This window comes from Aquarana catesbeiana, linkage group LG10, assembly GCF_042186555.1.
Source record: "Aquarana catesbeiana isolate 2022-GZ linkage group LG10, ASM4218655v1, whole genome shotgun sequence".
In the NCBI taxonomy this organism is placed as follows: domain Eukaryota; kingdom Metazoa; phylum Chordata; class Amphibia; order Anura; family Ranidae; genus Aquarana; species Aquarana catesbeiana.
Window position 1 is genome coordinate 247,112,601 of NC_133333.1, and position 16,800 is coordinate 247,129,400.

General features: G+C 41.3%; 1 protein-coding gene across 1 annotated transcript in view; it reads right to left on the bottom strand.

Annotated features, from left to right (window-relative positions):
- The window catches only part of LOC141110176 (histone-lysine N-methyltransferase PRDM16-like), a gene marked incomplete at its 3' end in the record, with an annotated part of 503,012 nt that extends 489,189 nt beyond the window's left edge, over positions 1–13,823 (bottom strand). The window contains 1 exon segment of the mRNA XM_073601385.1: positions 13,480–13,823. Within this exon segment, the coding sequence (XP_073457486.1) occupies positions 13,480–13,806 (327 nt within the window).
- Positions 13,824–16,800: the final 2,977 nt, after the last annotated feature.

Genomic DNA, 16,800 nt, shown 5'->3' on the forward strand with positions numbered 1-16,800 from the left:
TAAAGATACTGGGATGATGCCTGTAGCTGCACCCATCTTTCAGATATCTCCACTTCAAGTCCAGGATGTCATATTATGTCCTATAGGCGGGAAGTGGTTAAGGCGCCAAACATAACACAATATAAATATAAAATCTCTTACTTTTATTTTTACAAAAAGAATAAACTCAATGACAAATCATACCATACAACACTATTTTAAAAAATAGACCATCGAAGATATGGTCATCATAACAAATGTCCCATGGATGCAATGACGCTGTTTTTGTGCATGCAAAGAAATATCAACGTATTTCAACTCCAAAGAGTCTTCTTCAGGGGACAAACAACATGCCCACAGGACAACGTATGACGTCCTGGACTAGAAGTGGAAATATCTGAATGATGGGTGCAGCTACAGGCATCATCCCAGTATCTTTTTTTTTTCAACCACCGATTCCCTACGCATCCCCGTCTCATGCTTTCAAGGGTAGAGGAGAGATCTGTACATATATAAAAAATAATAAAATAAAAAATATATATATTTTTGATTTACCCTATATTACCAAAAGTATTGGGACGCATGCCTTTACACGCACATGAACTTTAATGGCATCCCAGTCTTAGTCCGTAGGGTTCAATATTGAGTTGGCCCACCCTTTGCAGCTATAACAGCTTCAACTCTTCTGGGAAGGCCGTCCACAAGGTTTAGAAGTGTGTCTATGAGAATGTTTGACCATTCTTCCAGAAGAGCATTTGGGAGGTCAGGCACTGATGTTGGACAAGAAGGCCTGGTTCACAGTCTCAGCTCTAATTCATTCCAAAGGTGTTCTATCGGGTTGAGGTCAGGACTCTATGCAGGTCAGTCAAGTTCCTCCACCCCAAACTTGCTCATCCATGTCTTTATGGACCTTGCTTTGTGCACTGGTGTCAGTCATGTTGGAACAGGAAGGGGCCATCCCCAAACTGTTCCCACAAAGTTGGGAGCATGAAATTGTCCAAAATATCTTGGTATGCTGACACCTTAAGAGTTCCCTTCACTGGAAATAAGGGGCCAAACCCAGATCCTGAAAAACAACCCCACACCATAATCCCCCTTCCAAATGATTTGGACCAGTGCACAAAGCAAAGTCCATAAAGACATGGATGAGCGAGTTTGGGGTGGAGGAACTTGACTGGCCTGACCTCAACCCGATAGAACTCCTTTGGGATGAATTAGAGCGGAGACTGCGAGCCAGGCCTTCTCGTAGGGTTGCCACCTCATCCCTTTAAACCCGAACACATATTAATTACACAGGTTCTGTGGCTGATTAAGGTGGTAATTAAACTCAATTGGTGTCTTATCTGAATTAAATTAGCTTCAGAACGTGTGTAATTCATATGTGTTCGGGTTTAAAGGGATGAGGTGGCAACCCTACCATCTCGTCCAACATCAGTACCTGATTTGAACCGTGAGAGGAGTCCGGAGTACTCAGCGTATTTGGGATTCGAACCGTGGGAGGAGTCCGGAGTACTCAGCGTATTTGGGATTCGAACCGTGGGAGTAGTCCGGAGTACTCAGCGTATTTGGGATTCGAACCGTGGGAGGAGTCTGGAGTACTTGGTGTAAACTCACACAAATGTACACGTGTTTCACGGGACGAATGGCTCTGAAAATTATTTTTGTAAATAACCCCCCCCAACTGTATAGAACTCTTATGCCGCGTACACGCGATCGGACTTTCGGACAACAAACGTTGGATGTGAGCTTGTTGTCGGAAAGTCCGACCGTGTGTAGGCTCCATCGAACATCTGCTGTCGGACTTTCCGCCAACAAATGTTTGAGAGCAGGTTCTCAAATTTTCCGCCAACAAAACTTGTTGTCGGAAAATTCCGATCGTGTGTACACAATTCCGACGCACAAAAGTGCCACGCATGCTCGGAATCAAGCAGAAGGAGCCGCGCTGGCTATTGAACTTCATTTTTCCCGGCTCGTCGTACGTCTTGTACGTCACCGCGTTCTTGACGTTCGGAATTTCCCACAACATTTGTGCGACCCGTGTGTATGCAAGACGAGTCTGAGCCAACTTCCTTCGGAAAAAAAAAAAAAAATCCACGGTTTTGTTGCCGGAACGTCCGATCGTGTGTATGGGGCATAAGCGTATCCATCAGACTTAGAATTGTGGCCGGATTTGGACCCAGAACAAGGCTTCCTCCTTCAAAGAACTGACCGCAAATGAAGTCCATGAAAAAAAGAAATCGGTGATTCAGATCCATTTTAGGTGTAAAAGAAATGTTGATTTTTTTCCTCGCTGAGCCTCGGAAAAGGATATGATCAGGTTAATAGTCATCGGTTCCTTGTAACCCGGTAAATGAAATTCTGTAAAATGGCTCTGGGGGGAGGGGGAAAGGAGGGGGGGAAGAGTCCTCTTTTATTTTTTTATTTTTTTATTTTTAAAGGGCTCCTTTATTTTGTGAGCTGTGATTGAATTTATGCACGCTCCCCGGGAGTCTATTACTCCCTCGCCTGCTGACACGGAGCTCGGCGAGTCGCGGGGTCGAGCGTAAATCACGGCACGTTTTCAGTTTATTGCCCCCCTTGGATGGGGGAGGAAAACACACACAATGATTCTGATCATTTGTTGAGTAAATAATGGCATTTATCATAGCGCTGTTTATTTGGCTAATTAAAAGATGGCTGCCGTTGACGGGTTCCTGCGAAAGAAATATGGCCCCTTTGCGGCCCCTGTTTTGTATTCTAGGGGCCGAGGACGGAAGGGGAGGGGCCGCCGGGAGTCGGCAAGACAAAGCCGGGGAGAAATGTAAGAATTGGAAAAAGTAGACACCGCGATGATCATAAACGATGCGAATCGTTGGAATTGTTACTTTTGTTATTTGTTGCACTATGGGGGTGGAGTTACTAAGGCGCGGTTCACGGGTGTCACTTTGGCTGGCGATTCGCTGGCGGCCTGAGTGCTACTTTGATGCGACTTTGAAGCAAGGGAGGGGGCTACACCGTAGGTAACGCCTGAGTAATCTTCCTGTAATGTCAGATCCAAATCACATCAATATAGTTGAGGATCCGACTTCCATTAACCACTTCAGCTCCAGAAGATTTACCCCCCCTCCTTCATGAACAGGGCATTTTTTGCGATACGGCGCTGCGTTACTTTAACTGACAATTGCGCGGTCGTGCGACGATGTACACAAATAAAATTAATGTCCCTTTTCCCCCCACAAATAGACCTTTCTTTTGGTGGTATTTGATCACCTCTGCATTTTTTTTTTTTGCGCTATAAACAAAAAAAGACCGACAATCACCCCCCCCCCCCCAAAAAAAAACAACTTTTTTTACTTTCTGCTATAAAACACATTCAATTAAAAAAAGTTAAAAATAATATTTCTTCTTCAATTTAAGCCAATATGTATTCTGCTACATGTTATTGGTAAAAAAAAAAATCCCGGAAGATTTACTCCCCCCCCCCCCTTCATGACCAGGGCATTTTTTGTGATACGGCACTGTGTTACTTTAACTGACAATTGCGCGGTCGTGCGACACTGAACCCAAATAAAATTGATGTCCTTTTTTTCCCCACAAATAGAGGTTTCTTTTGGTGGTATTTGATCACCTCTGCGGTTTTTATTTTTTGCGCTATAAACAAAAAAAGAGCGACAATTTTCTAAAAAAAAAAAAAAAAAAAAAAAAAAAACATTTTTTACTTTCTGCTATAAAACACATTCAATAAAAAAAAAAGTAAAAAAAGAATATTTCTTCATCAGTTTAGGCCAATATGTATTCTGCTACATGTTTTTTGTAAAAAACAAAATTCCCAATAAGCGTATATTGATTGGTTTGCGCAAAAGTTATAGCGTCTACAAACTATGGGATTTATTTTATTTTTTTTGTATTTTTTCTTTTTTACCAGTAATTGCTGGCGATCAGCGACTTATAGCAGGACTGCGGTATTGCTATTGCGGCAGACAAATCGGACACTAACTGACACTTTTTGGGAACCAGCGACACTAAAACAGTGATCAGTGCTAAAAATATGCACTGTCACTGTACTAATGACACTGGCTGGGAAGGAGTTATACATCTAGGGCGATCAAAGGGATAAATGTGTGCCTAGCCAGTGTTTATGTGTACTAGTGCTCTTACTATGGGAAAGCAGTGATCTGTGTTCCTGCCTTGCAGGAACTCAGTATCACTGCCTTCCCTACTGACAGAACGGCAGTCTGCCTGTGTACTGAACGATCTGTGGGTGCCGGCGGACATCGAGTCCGCGAGACCCACTAATCGGCTCCCCCTGTGTAGAATCAGGAGCGAGCAGCCAGCAGCGCACTCACGCCCGCTACCCAGAAGTTCAATATTGAGTTGGCCCGCCCTTTGCAGCTATAACAGCTTCAACTCTTCTGGGAAGGTTTAGGAGTGTGTCTATGGGAATGTTTGACCATTCTTCCAGAAGAGCAGTTGTGAGGTCAGGCACTGATGTTGGACGAGAAGGCCTGGCTCAGAGTCTCCGCTCTAATTCATCCCAAAGGGTTGAGGTCAAAACTCTGTGCAGGCCAGTCAAGTTCCTCCACCCCAAACTCGCTCATCCATGTCTTTATGGACTTGGCTTTGTGCACTGGTCCAAATCATTTGGTGGAGGGGGGATTATGGTTTGGGGTTGTTTTTCAGGGTTTGAGCTCGGCCCCTTAGTTCCAGTAAAGTGAACTCTTAAGGCGTCAGCATACCAAGACATTTTGGACAATTTCATGCTCCCAACTTTGTGGGAACAGTTTGGGAAGGCCCCTTCCTGTTGCAACATGACTGCCCACCAGTGCACAAAGCAAGGTCCATAGAGACACAGATGAGCAAGTTTTGGGGTGGAGGAACTTGACTGGCCTGACCTCAACCCGCTTGAACACCTTTGAGATGAATTGGAGCGGAGACTGCGAGCCAGGCCTTCTCGTCCAACATCAGTGCCTGACCTCACAAATGGGCTTCTGGAAGAATGGTCAAACAAAGGGTGGGCCAACTCAATATTGAACCCTACGGACTAAGGCTGGGACGTCATTAAAGTTCACGGGCGTCCCAATACTTTCGGTAATATAGGGTATGTCCAGCTACAGTTTCAGTGTGGTTTTTAAAAGGAGTCCGGTGCAATTTTGTTCACTGAATGGGTGCGATTCAGGTGCAAATTTTTACTTGAAATCACTCCTGAACTGGACTGAAAAATGCACAGGACTCTTTTACCTTCATACATAGAATGCATGCAGGTAAAAAAACCTTGAGTCTTTACAACCACTTTAACTTAAGCCCTCATTTATCTCTGTAACTATAGGCATTGTGAAGGAATTCATCTTTAAAACTCTATGGTTATAAAATCTAAGCTGTGCAAAAGGGGTCTTTGACCACTACGTCTTGTGGGTTTGCTAAACTGCATTATGTTCTTGGACAAAATACAAGTGTCCCATTTTGTATGGTGGCACCATTGGACATATTTATACTTGTATTTGTTTTCTTGACTTTTTCTCAATAAAATCTTATTAAACATAAGGAAAAAAATTAATTAATTAATTCATAGGCTATTTTCTAAAATAGATGAACTTAGCCTTTAATATTCTGATGTGATATTTTGGTTTTCCAACTTTTTTTTTTTTTAAATATGTTGAGCCCTAATCTATATCGAAATGGAAAAGTGCCATCATAAAGAGGAGCCGTATCTCAGCACTTGCTAGAATAGGGCCCCCGAGAAGCCAATCCTTGTACAGAGAGAAGAAAATGAACGAGCAGGTTGAGATTCTGCAGCCTTTACAGCTCAATCTTGTAAAAATTTCCTGCAGACAGATAGAGGTGCCAGATAAAAGATGTCATACAAAGAGAGTCATTTATCTCCGTGAAATGTGAATACAAGGTCAGAAGAGATAGTGCTTGGGTGGGTCTGGGGCTCTGTTTGAGGACGTTAGTTTGAGGGCAAATAGTTTTTAAATGCTGGTATAAAAGTTGGCTGTCAGGTCACGATCAACGAACAAAAGAATGCCAGAGGAACAACAGGAGCGCCATGGAGAAAGTATTCTCACCTAGTCCAAAAATAAATAATATCACAAAGTCAACAGAATCTCAAATAATAGAAACTGCCCGTACCAGGCTTCACATTCAATGAGTAACTGAGATATGGAACATTACTTAAAAATAAGAAAGTAAATACAGCTTTGCATCAGGATAAGAGAAAAGTTGTCTGAAGGTTAATTGAAGAACCATCAAAGTTCTCTCTGTTGCCTCGGGAGGTACGTCATGGTACGTGACATTCTCAATGCAGCTTCTGCTTCACAAAGGTGACCATATTCTTTTGCTGGATTCTACTCCTTCCTGTGGTCGAGGCAGGACTCATCTCCAACCCCACAGACCTGGACTCAACTTCAACCCCACAGACCTAGACTCACTTCCAACCCACCAGACCTGGTCTTACCTCCAACCCCACAGACCTAGACTCACCTCCAACCCCACAGACCTGGACTCAACTTCAACCCCACAGACCTAGACTCACTTCCAACCCACCAGACCTAGTCTTACCTCCAACCCCACAGACCTAGACTCACCTCCAACCCACCAGACATAGTCTTACCTCCAACCCCACAGACCTAGACTCACCTCCAACCCCACAGGCATGGACTCACCTCCAATCCCACAGATCTGGACACACCTCCTACCCCACAGACCTGGACTCACCTCCAACCTCACCTACCTGGACTCACCTCCAACCCCACCGTCCTGGACTCACCTCCAACCCCACAGACCTGGACTCAACTCCTACCCCACAGACCTGGACTTACCTCCTACCTCACAGACCTGGACTCACCTCCTACCTCACAGACCTGGACTCACCTCCAACCTCACAGACCTGGATTCACCCCCTACCCCACAGAACTAGACTCACCTCCAACGTCACAGATCTGGACTCACCTCCAACCCCACAGACCTGCACTCAACTCCTACCCCACAGACATGGATTCACCTCCTACCCCATGGACCGGGACTCACCTCCTACCCCACAGACCTGGACTCACCTCCAGACCCACATGACTGGACTCCCCTCCAACCCCACATGATTGGTCTCCCCTCCAACCCCACATGATTGGTCTCCCCTCCAACCCCACTTGACTGGAATCACTTCTAACCCCACAAATATGGACTCACCCCCAACCTCACAGATATGGACTCACCTCCAACTCCCGCAGACCTAGACTCACCTCCAAACGCACAGTCCTGGACTCACCTCCACTCCTACAGACCTGGACTCACCTCCAACCTAACAGACCTGGACTCACCTCCAACCCCACATGACTGGACTTACCTCCACGCCCACAGACCTGGACCCACTACCTACCCCCACAGACATGGACTCACCTCCAACATCACAGACCTGGACTCACCTTCAACCCCACAGACCTGGACTCATCTCCAACCCCATAAATAGACCCCTGATGTCTCACTTTTGAAACAGAGAAATGGACTGAAAACAGATTCATCAGTCACTTTCTATGCAGCCTCAGTTGCACAGAATGAATGAACAGGAATAGTTCTGTATAGAGCTTCCCGCACATTCATAAACGGAAGCATAGTAAACACAGTTTACTATGCCTCATCTATGAATGAATACCAAAAAAAAAACAGAGTCAGCGATCGGTACTGATCACTGACTCTATTCATTAAGACAAGGTAGGGGCTGGGAAATGACACATTTGCAGGCCCCTTCCCTGCCCCCAAATCTGACAGATCCCCCGCAGCAGTCGCTGGGAGGGAAAAACCTGACAGCACTGCGGGGGGGGGGGGTTTGGGAAACACACAAGGGCCCGGGGGGCAGTAGGACAGGGATAGGGAGGCAACAGGGGCAGCATGTAGAGGTACAAATACACTCCATTGCCCTCCTGCAGCCGCTGATTGTCTGCGGGAGGGAGAGAAGGAGAAGCGGGCATTCAGCGGCTGAAGGAGGGAAATGGAGGGATCGGTTCCTCTATGTGCCACCTTCACCGCCGCCCTCCTATCCAGGTGTACGGGGGGGGGGGGTGTTGCACAAGGACACCCTGGGGAATTAGGCGGGGTCGTAATGGTGCCCCTGTGACCCCTGTATGTACGCCCTTGATAGATAGATAGATAGATAGATAGATAGATAGATAGATAGATAGATAGATAGATAGATAGATAGATAGATAGATAGATAGATAGATAGATAGATCATAGGTATATAGAACATAGATATATAGAACATAGATATATACAGTAGAACATAGATAGCCTATTTGCTGTAATAGAATCAGAGACATTGGTGGTGGAGAAGGATGGTGTAGAGATGAGTAGTATATATATATATAGTGAGATGTAGAGATGAGTATTATATATATATAGTGAGGTATACGTTGCCCATCACCTGGCCATGAATTGAGTGTGATGACTTTGATATAAATGGTTTGTATGGCGATCGGCGGGGAAGAGGGAGAGTCGGCGCAGTGATGGAACATCCCCCCGAGCTAGGCATCTGTCTGCTCACACGGTGTATCACACGGAATAATTTGTGCTCAATGCTCCGGTCCTTTCTACAAATAACACTTCTCGCCCAACTTGGCCTTTAAAATGGCGACATCAATCATGCGGGGAGACATTTAAATTTTAGATTACCTGTGGCGGTGGAGTTAACATTTCCAGCAGTGGATAGTCCCGGCCGCAGAGATAAATAACATGTTTTCCTCTTAAAGATGCAGAATGTTCAATTTTATGGGTTGTTAAGAGGACGTTGAAATGCCGAGGACACCTTGAAGAGAGTTCACTGATGCCTACAGTCATATTTAAAGCAATATAGTAAGTACAGGCCGGCAACTCGACAGCTTCTCCATAGAAAATATTTATTTGAGCATTACAGCAATAACATCATCCAAAAATACTGACGCGTTTCGGCCTTAGGCCTTCATCAAATGCATATTATGGAGAAGCTGTTGAGTTGCCGGCCTGTACTTTCTATGGATCTTTTGTGAGCATAATTAGCCAGAGCACCGACTACTCTACACACCGACTATACTATATAGCGGTAGAGCTTGGGTGAGTTTTTCTCTTGCATATTTAAATCAAACCTGTGCAAGGATATAAATCCACTTTGTGTGCACCAAATGCTTTGCTGGGCTGTTCATAGCCTGTGCAGAGAGCAGAGATGTGGGAGGGGCCCAGCAGGCCCCACCCACTACAGGCTGCCTATAAAATCTACAGGAAGGGGGTGGCGACAAGACCAGTCCCCCTGCACAAGGAGAGAGAGCAGCAGTAAGCGGTCTTTATTACAGGAAGTCTCACACTGGGAAATGTGATTTGTTCGGCTAATTACATAATTTCATGGCATTGTGCAAACAGAAACAAAAGCATATCATTTCTGCCGATATTTTCTTTATTTATTCAAATGTTTAAAGAAAAAAAAATGTATATTTTGTTTTTTTTCGTCTCTGGCTTCTAGTTCCAATTAGAGAGCCTCAGTCCACAAGCAGCTACTGCCGGGCTGTCTTATTAGTAGACATATGCAGTTCGTTTTGTTCCGAATCAAAATTTTTACAAAATATTCGGAAATTCGGATGCATTCAAATTACAAGAATAACACATTTAAACAAACCTGAAATAACGAAAAAAAAATTCATCCAAAATAACAAATTATTTGAATCAAATTAAAAGACGAATTTGAAATGAATTGGAAAATTAAATCGAATGCGAAAACAAATTTGAAATGTAAACATATTGCTGATTTCCTTCAAAAAATGTGAGTGTTGGAATATAGCCATCTTACGAAATTCGAATTTTCGAAAAAAATAGAAAAGAATAGAATAGAAAATAGAGTAAAGAATAAACTAGAGTAAAACAGAATAGGATAGAAAATAAAAGAATGGAATGAAAAATCAAGAAATAGAATATAAAAGAATAGAATAGAACAGAAAATATAAAAATAGAATAGAAGAGAATAGAAAAAATAGCATAGAATAAAAGAGAAAGAATATAGCCATCTTCTGAAATTCAAATTTCAAAGGATAGAATAGAATAGAATAGAATAAAACACAATAGAACATAAACTAAAAGAATAGAATAGGATAGAAAGGAATATAATAGAAAGAATAGAATAGAAAATATAAGAGTAGAATAAAAAAGAATAGAAATAGAATAGAATAGAACAGAAAATATAAGAATAGAATAGAAGAGAATAGAAAAAAATAGAACATATAAAATAAAAAGAATATAGCCATCTTTTGAAATTCAAATTTCAAAGGATAGAATAGAATAAAACACAATAGAATAGAAATAAAAGAATAGATTATGATAGAAAGGAATAGAATAGAAAGAATAGAATAGTGTGGAATAGAATAGAAAATATAAGAGAAGAATAAAAAAGAATAGAAAAAAATAGAAAGAATATAGCCATCTTCTAAAATTCGAATTTCAAATAGTATAGAACCAGCTATTCGAATTTGGATCGATTCAATATCTTCTATTCAAATTTAATTAAAATACTTGGAAGCCATTGGAATAATTTGAATGCGGTCAAAAACGAAGAAACGAAACAAGACTAAACTAAATACATTTTGTTACAAAGACAACAAAATGAAATGAGTAAATTAACGAATCGATCCGAAACTAAACGCAACAAACATTTTCCTTCTGCACATGTCTACTGGAGAAAGCCTGGAGTTCTCACATAGATTATGGAGGACCAAAAAATCACAAGAAAAAATGTTTTTTTTTTTAAATAAAAATTTTATACAACTAAAAAAGTAAAAAATAAAAATCTCTGTTTATAATCTTGAAAACAATAAAAAAAAAAAAAAAATCAACCAGAAACCATGAAAGGTTTGGTTAGGATCAATAATCTACAGAATGACCTGTTATTAAATGACCTGACCAGAATGACCTGTTATTAAAAAAAAAAAAAATTCACAAGAAAAAATGTTTTTTTTTTTTAAATAAAAATTTTATACAACTAAAAAAATAAAAAATAAAAATCTCTGTTTATAATCTTGAAAACGATAAAAAAAAAAAAAAAAAAAATCAACTTAAAACCATGAAAGGTTTGGTTAGGATCAGTAATCTACAGAATGACCTGTTATTAAATGACCTGACCAGAATGACCTGTTATTAAAAAAAAAAAAAAAAAAATTCACAATAAAAAATGTTTTTTTTTTTTTTTTTTTTTTTTTTTAAATAAAAATTTTATACAACTAAAAAAATAAAAAATAAAAATCTCTGTTTATAATCTTGAAAACAATAAAAAAAAAAAAAATCAACTGGAAACCATGAAAGGTTTGGTTAGGATCAGTAATCTACAGAATGACCTGTGCAACAATTATATACGTTATATCAATATTTTATTTTAACAAATCTGGGGGTTTCCTTTAAATGTCTAGGATTAGTAGACTTTGAGCTCCAGAGACACATGAGAATGTTCTTTTCAGTGGAAACTCCCAGAATTTATAGTAAAAAAAAATAAAATAACGGAATGCTTTATATAGAAATAGATGACAGCCAGCGAAAAGTATATCGTTCTTCAGGAATTGGACCAGAACTGACTATTGGCCGGTTTCACTGGTCCCAATTCTCTGACTAATAAAATGAACATAAATACGTTGGGAGGGGATTTACTAAAACTGAAGCAGACAGAATCTGGAGTGGCTGTGCATAGTAACCAGTGTTCATTTTCATGTCAAATTTCGATTTCGTTTTAGTCGTAGTCTATTGACTAAAAATGCCATTTTAGTTTTATGCCGCGTACACACGATCGGACATTCCGACAACAAAGTCCATGTTTTTTTACCCGACGGATGTTGGCTCAAACTTGTCTTGCATACGCACGGTCACACAAATGTTGTCGGAAATTGCGAACGTCAAGAACGCAGTGAAGTACAAGACGTACGACGAGCCGAGAAAAATTAAGTTCAATAGCCAGTGCGGCTCTTCTGCTTGATTCTGAGCATATGCGTGGAGCTTTGTGCGTCGGAATTGTGTACACACGATCGGAATTTCCCAACAACGGATTTTGTTGTCGGAAAATTTGAGATCCAGATCTCAAATTTTGTGTGTCGGAAATTCCGATAGAAAATGTCCGATGGAGCCTACACACGGTCGGAATTTCTGACAACTAGCTCCGATCGCACATTTGCCGCCGGAAAGTCCGTGTGTACGCGGCATTAGTCGTATTTTAGTCATCTGAATTGTTTTAGTTTTAGTCGCATTTTAGTCGACTAAAATCTCCCCCAATCAGCTTCTAACTTCAGCTTGTTCAGTTAAGTTTTGAAATTGAAAGATAGAAGCTGATTGGTTGCCATGCACGCCTTCTCCTGATTCTGACTTTCCCAAGTTTAGTAAATTTGCCTCGCTATAAGCTGTAGTGGCTGAGATATACACACTATATGAACAAACATACGTATGAGCACACCCCTTCAAATGATTCAGTTTAGGTGTCTCCACCAAAGGGGACTATTCATACTTCCACATAGAAAGACATTTTAAACAATTGTGTTCTTCCAGCCTTGCGGTGAAGGCCCTTTGCTGTTCCAGCATGACTGTACCCCTGTGCACAAAGCCAGCTCCATAAAGACATGGTTTGATGAGTTGGATGTGAAGGAACTCAAGCAGCCTGTATGGAGTGCCGATCTCAATTCTACTGAACGCTTGGGATGAATTGAAACGCCAACTGTGAGCCAAGTCTTCTCATCCAACACTACCCCTGTGCACAAAGCCAGCTCCATAAAGACATGGTTTGATGAGTTGGGTGAGGAGGAACTTGGGAGGCCTACACAGAACCCTGACCTCAACCCTATTGAACACTTTTGGGATGAATTGGAACATCAACTGTGAGCCAGGTCTTCTTGTCTAACACCAGGATCTGGCCTCACAAATGCTCTTTTGGCTGAATGGGCACAAATTCCCTCAGGCACACCCCAAGATTTTGTGGAAAGCCTTCCCAGAAACAATGGAGGCTGTTATCTCCACCAAGGGAGGCCAGCTCCTTATGGTTTTGAGATGGGCATGTGTTAATATATAGTGTGGGGATATGAAGCAGTCAAATGGACCAGGTGTGAGGATTTGAACACCAGAATGGTCTTGTTAACCAAACATGTGCCAAAGATGGAGGAAGTTGGTTGAAGTTGACTTACTGCATGGTCCGAGACACAGATAAGGGATACAGGAAGTGGGCAATATATATAGATGGGCTAATTTTTTATAAAGGGTATAGTGTTAGTTTCTTATTTTTAAGGTAATTAGTACAAAAAATTAGGTTGAGCATCAAACACACATTCCAGCGCCAAAGACAACATTATAGGCTGGCGCAGCATCTTTCATATCTAATGGGTAAATATGATAGTTTATCACATTGTATTAGAAAAGAATAAATAACATAAAAGGCCACCCCCTCATATTCTTCTGCTCTAGGCCTTAAGCAGACCTTCATTTCTTTTAGAAACCATTAGGGGAAAAGCCAATTGCTGTGGTTAATTTGGCCAATGTTTGACTTACTTCCCATCCAAGGTTGGCCTCCTTTAATGTGGTCTTCTGTGTCATGATATAAGGTCCTAATCTTTCCCCGATTTCCAACTTTTTCTTGGCCCAAATGCCCAAACCAGCCCCGGGTACTGAGGACTCTCTGAGCTCAAAGTCCGATGGGATTGGAATGTCATCAGGAATGAAGACGGGGGCCTCGTAAGGAGAACCTTCCTTTGGGGTGTAGTCTTCGCTGGTCGGGAAAGGCGAAGGGGGTCCTACGGGGATGGGTGACAAAATACTGTCCTCCGTCTCTTCTTCTGCGCTGTCACCGCCAAGGAGATCCGGGTCGGGCTCATACATGTTATTGACAAGGTCACTGTCACCTGAAAGAGGGATAAACAGTGTTTAGGAAAAAGAGAGCGAAGCCTGAACCACAATATTGTAATAATGTAACATAAATGTAAGTTTGAGCTATTGATCTCTGCCAACAACAGAAAATGTTTACAATAGGAGTTAAATAGAAATAGAAGGAAAGAAAAAAGACTAAAGATTCATGTTATGGGTGGAAGAAAAGACTGTATAATGCTAATATGTAACATTTCGTTTCTACCCTACTAAAGAAAAACATAACATTTAATGTATTAATCAAAAATCATAGTAAATAGCTCTATTCGAATCTACAATGTCCACATAACATAATATCTCATTTCAAAAAAACTATAGTCCTATTTTTTTTTTTAAAGTTTGCTTGTGATGGGATTGCCATGCTTCTACTAGTCAGAACACACAATACATTGCTGAAGATAACAGCTCGATCTGTTACATTGTAACTACAAAAGTTCCAAAAGTATGAAATCGATTTTTTTTTTAACTCTTTAGAGATGATTTACTTAACCAGTTAAGGACCCAGCTTTGTTGTTCACAAATTTAAATCTGTATTTTCTGCTAGACAATTACTTAGAACATCCAAACATGATATATTTTTTTTTAGCAGAGACCCTGGAGAATAAAATGGCAGTTGTTGAATTTTTTTATGTCACGCGTTTTTTGCGCAGCAGTTTCTCATGCCCTGTACACACGGTCGGATTTCCCGACGGAAAAAGTGCGATCGGATTGTGTTGTCGGAAATTCCGATCGTGTGTGGGCTCCATCGGACTTTTTCCGTCGGAATTTCCGACACACAAAGTTTGAGAGCAGGCTACAAAATTTTCCGTCAACAAAATCCGATCGGTTAAATTCCGATCGTGTGTACACAAATCCGACACACAAAGTGCCACGCATGCTCAGAATAAATTAAAAAACGAAAGCTATTGGCTACTGCCCCGTTTATAGTCCTGACGTACGTGTTTTACGTCACCGAGGTTCAGAACGATCGGATTTTCCGACAACTTTGTGCGACCGTGTGTATGCAAGACAAGTTTGAGCCAACATCCGTCGGAAAAAATCCATGGATTTTGTTGTCGGAATGTCCGATCGTGTTTACAGGGCATCAAAAGTAAATTTTTTTGGAAAAAACACATTTTAATGGAAAAGAAAGAAGAAAAACCATAATATATACCTAAATTTTTTTGTATAATGTAAAAGATGATGTTACGCTGAGTAAACAGATACCTAACATGTCACGCTTTAAAACTGCATGCTCTTGTGGAATGGCGCCAAACTATGGCACTTAAAAATCTCCATAGGCGACGCTTTAAAAATCTCTACAGGTTAGCAGTTTAGAGTTCCAGAGGAAGTCTAGTGCTAGAATTATTACTCTCGCTCAGATGTGCATGGCGATTTAAAAAAAAAAAAAAATTATATTATTACAATTTTTACACTGTCCTTTTAAAAAAAAAAAAAACATTATCACTTTTATTGCTATCGCAAGAAATTTAAACATCCCTTGCGATAACATTACAGCATGACAGGTCCTCTTTATGGAGAGATCTGGGGTCTAAAAGTCCCCCAAATCTCTCCTCTACCCTTAAAAGCAAAAGATCAAAAAAGAAAAAAATCTTTATCTTTTGCTTTAAGGAAAAAAAAAATTACAAAAAATGTTTGCATATCCTGAGAACCGGAAGTGACGTTGATGTCGCTCCGGTCCTCCAAGGGCATAGAGATGAGAGGTGACCATCTTGCCATCGCTTATCGCTATGCAAAAACCCCGCCGACGCCGGGTAGTTCCAAGGCTCAGTGATCGGTAACGTGAGCCCGGGAACCACTGGGAGGAGGACACCTCTCCGGCTGCTTCTAAAAAGTGATCCCGCAGTGAATTTCCCGATGGGATCACTTTTATCGGAAAGCTGAAAAATGATACCGGGGTTATGGCATCTAGCTGCAGCCATAACCCCGATATTTAACATCAAAATCTTGACGTATATTCCCAGTTAGGAGGCCGGACAGTGGTTGTAACCTAAGTATAAAGATGTAATATATTGCAGCTTATCTGTTGGAACTGTTTAAGATTTATTTTTTTACAAAAAGTATGAAATAATTTATGTTGCTCTTGGGTTTAGATACACGTTAAGGCCTCAGGCCAGCTTTACTCAAAACTTTTTTACAATGGAGGAACCTTTGAAATAATTTTTGGGTTACAGGGAAACCGCTGCTAAAAATGATTATATCTGCAGCTCATGGTACATTAGTAGTGGTCATTCCCCCCTTGTTTTAGTTATCAATGGAGTGCCCCTTTACCTTGGTGGGTATTGGAAAAGTGCCCCCCTACATTGTAAGTCTTAGAAACCCTGTACAATGGCGGTCAGGAGGAAAGGTGCCCTTTTACATTGGTGTTAAAACGCATTTTAAGGAATTTTTGTATTTTCTCTATTGTCTAGTTATTAGCCTTGATGAAGGGAGGGTGCTGATCCCGGGAAACGCATTGGCTGTTGCAAAACAAAAATATTTTAAAGGACTATACAAGCCATCTTTTCCAGCAAAGAGACAGCCCAATCAAGCAAAGAGACAGCCCAATCTAGCACAGTAACAACCCCATATAGCAATAAAGACACCCAATACAGCAAAGAGACATCCCCTCCAGCAAAGAGACATTCAAATATAGCAAAGAGACATCCCAACAAGCAGAGAGACATCCCAATATAGCAAAGAGACATCCCAACAAGCAGAGAGACATCCAAATATAGCAAAGGGACATCCCAACAAGCAGAGAGACATCCAAATATAGCAAAGGGACATCCCCTCCATCAAAGAGACATCTTTTCAAGACTTTAGTAAACTCCTCTGGGGCTCCAGCAAGACCCCAGAGTTGCTGGTGAGCAGCCTGTAATACCACAAACCCCCCCATTGCGCTATATCCCATCTTCATAAGGTTTGGCGCTACTACATCGCAAAGATTGCCCTTATATTGGTGGTCAT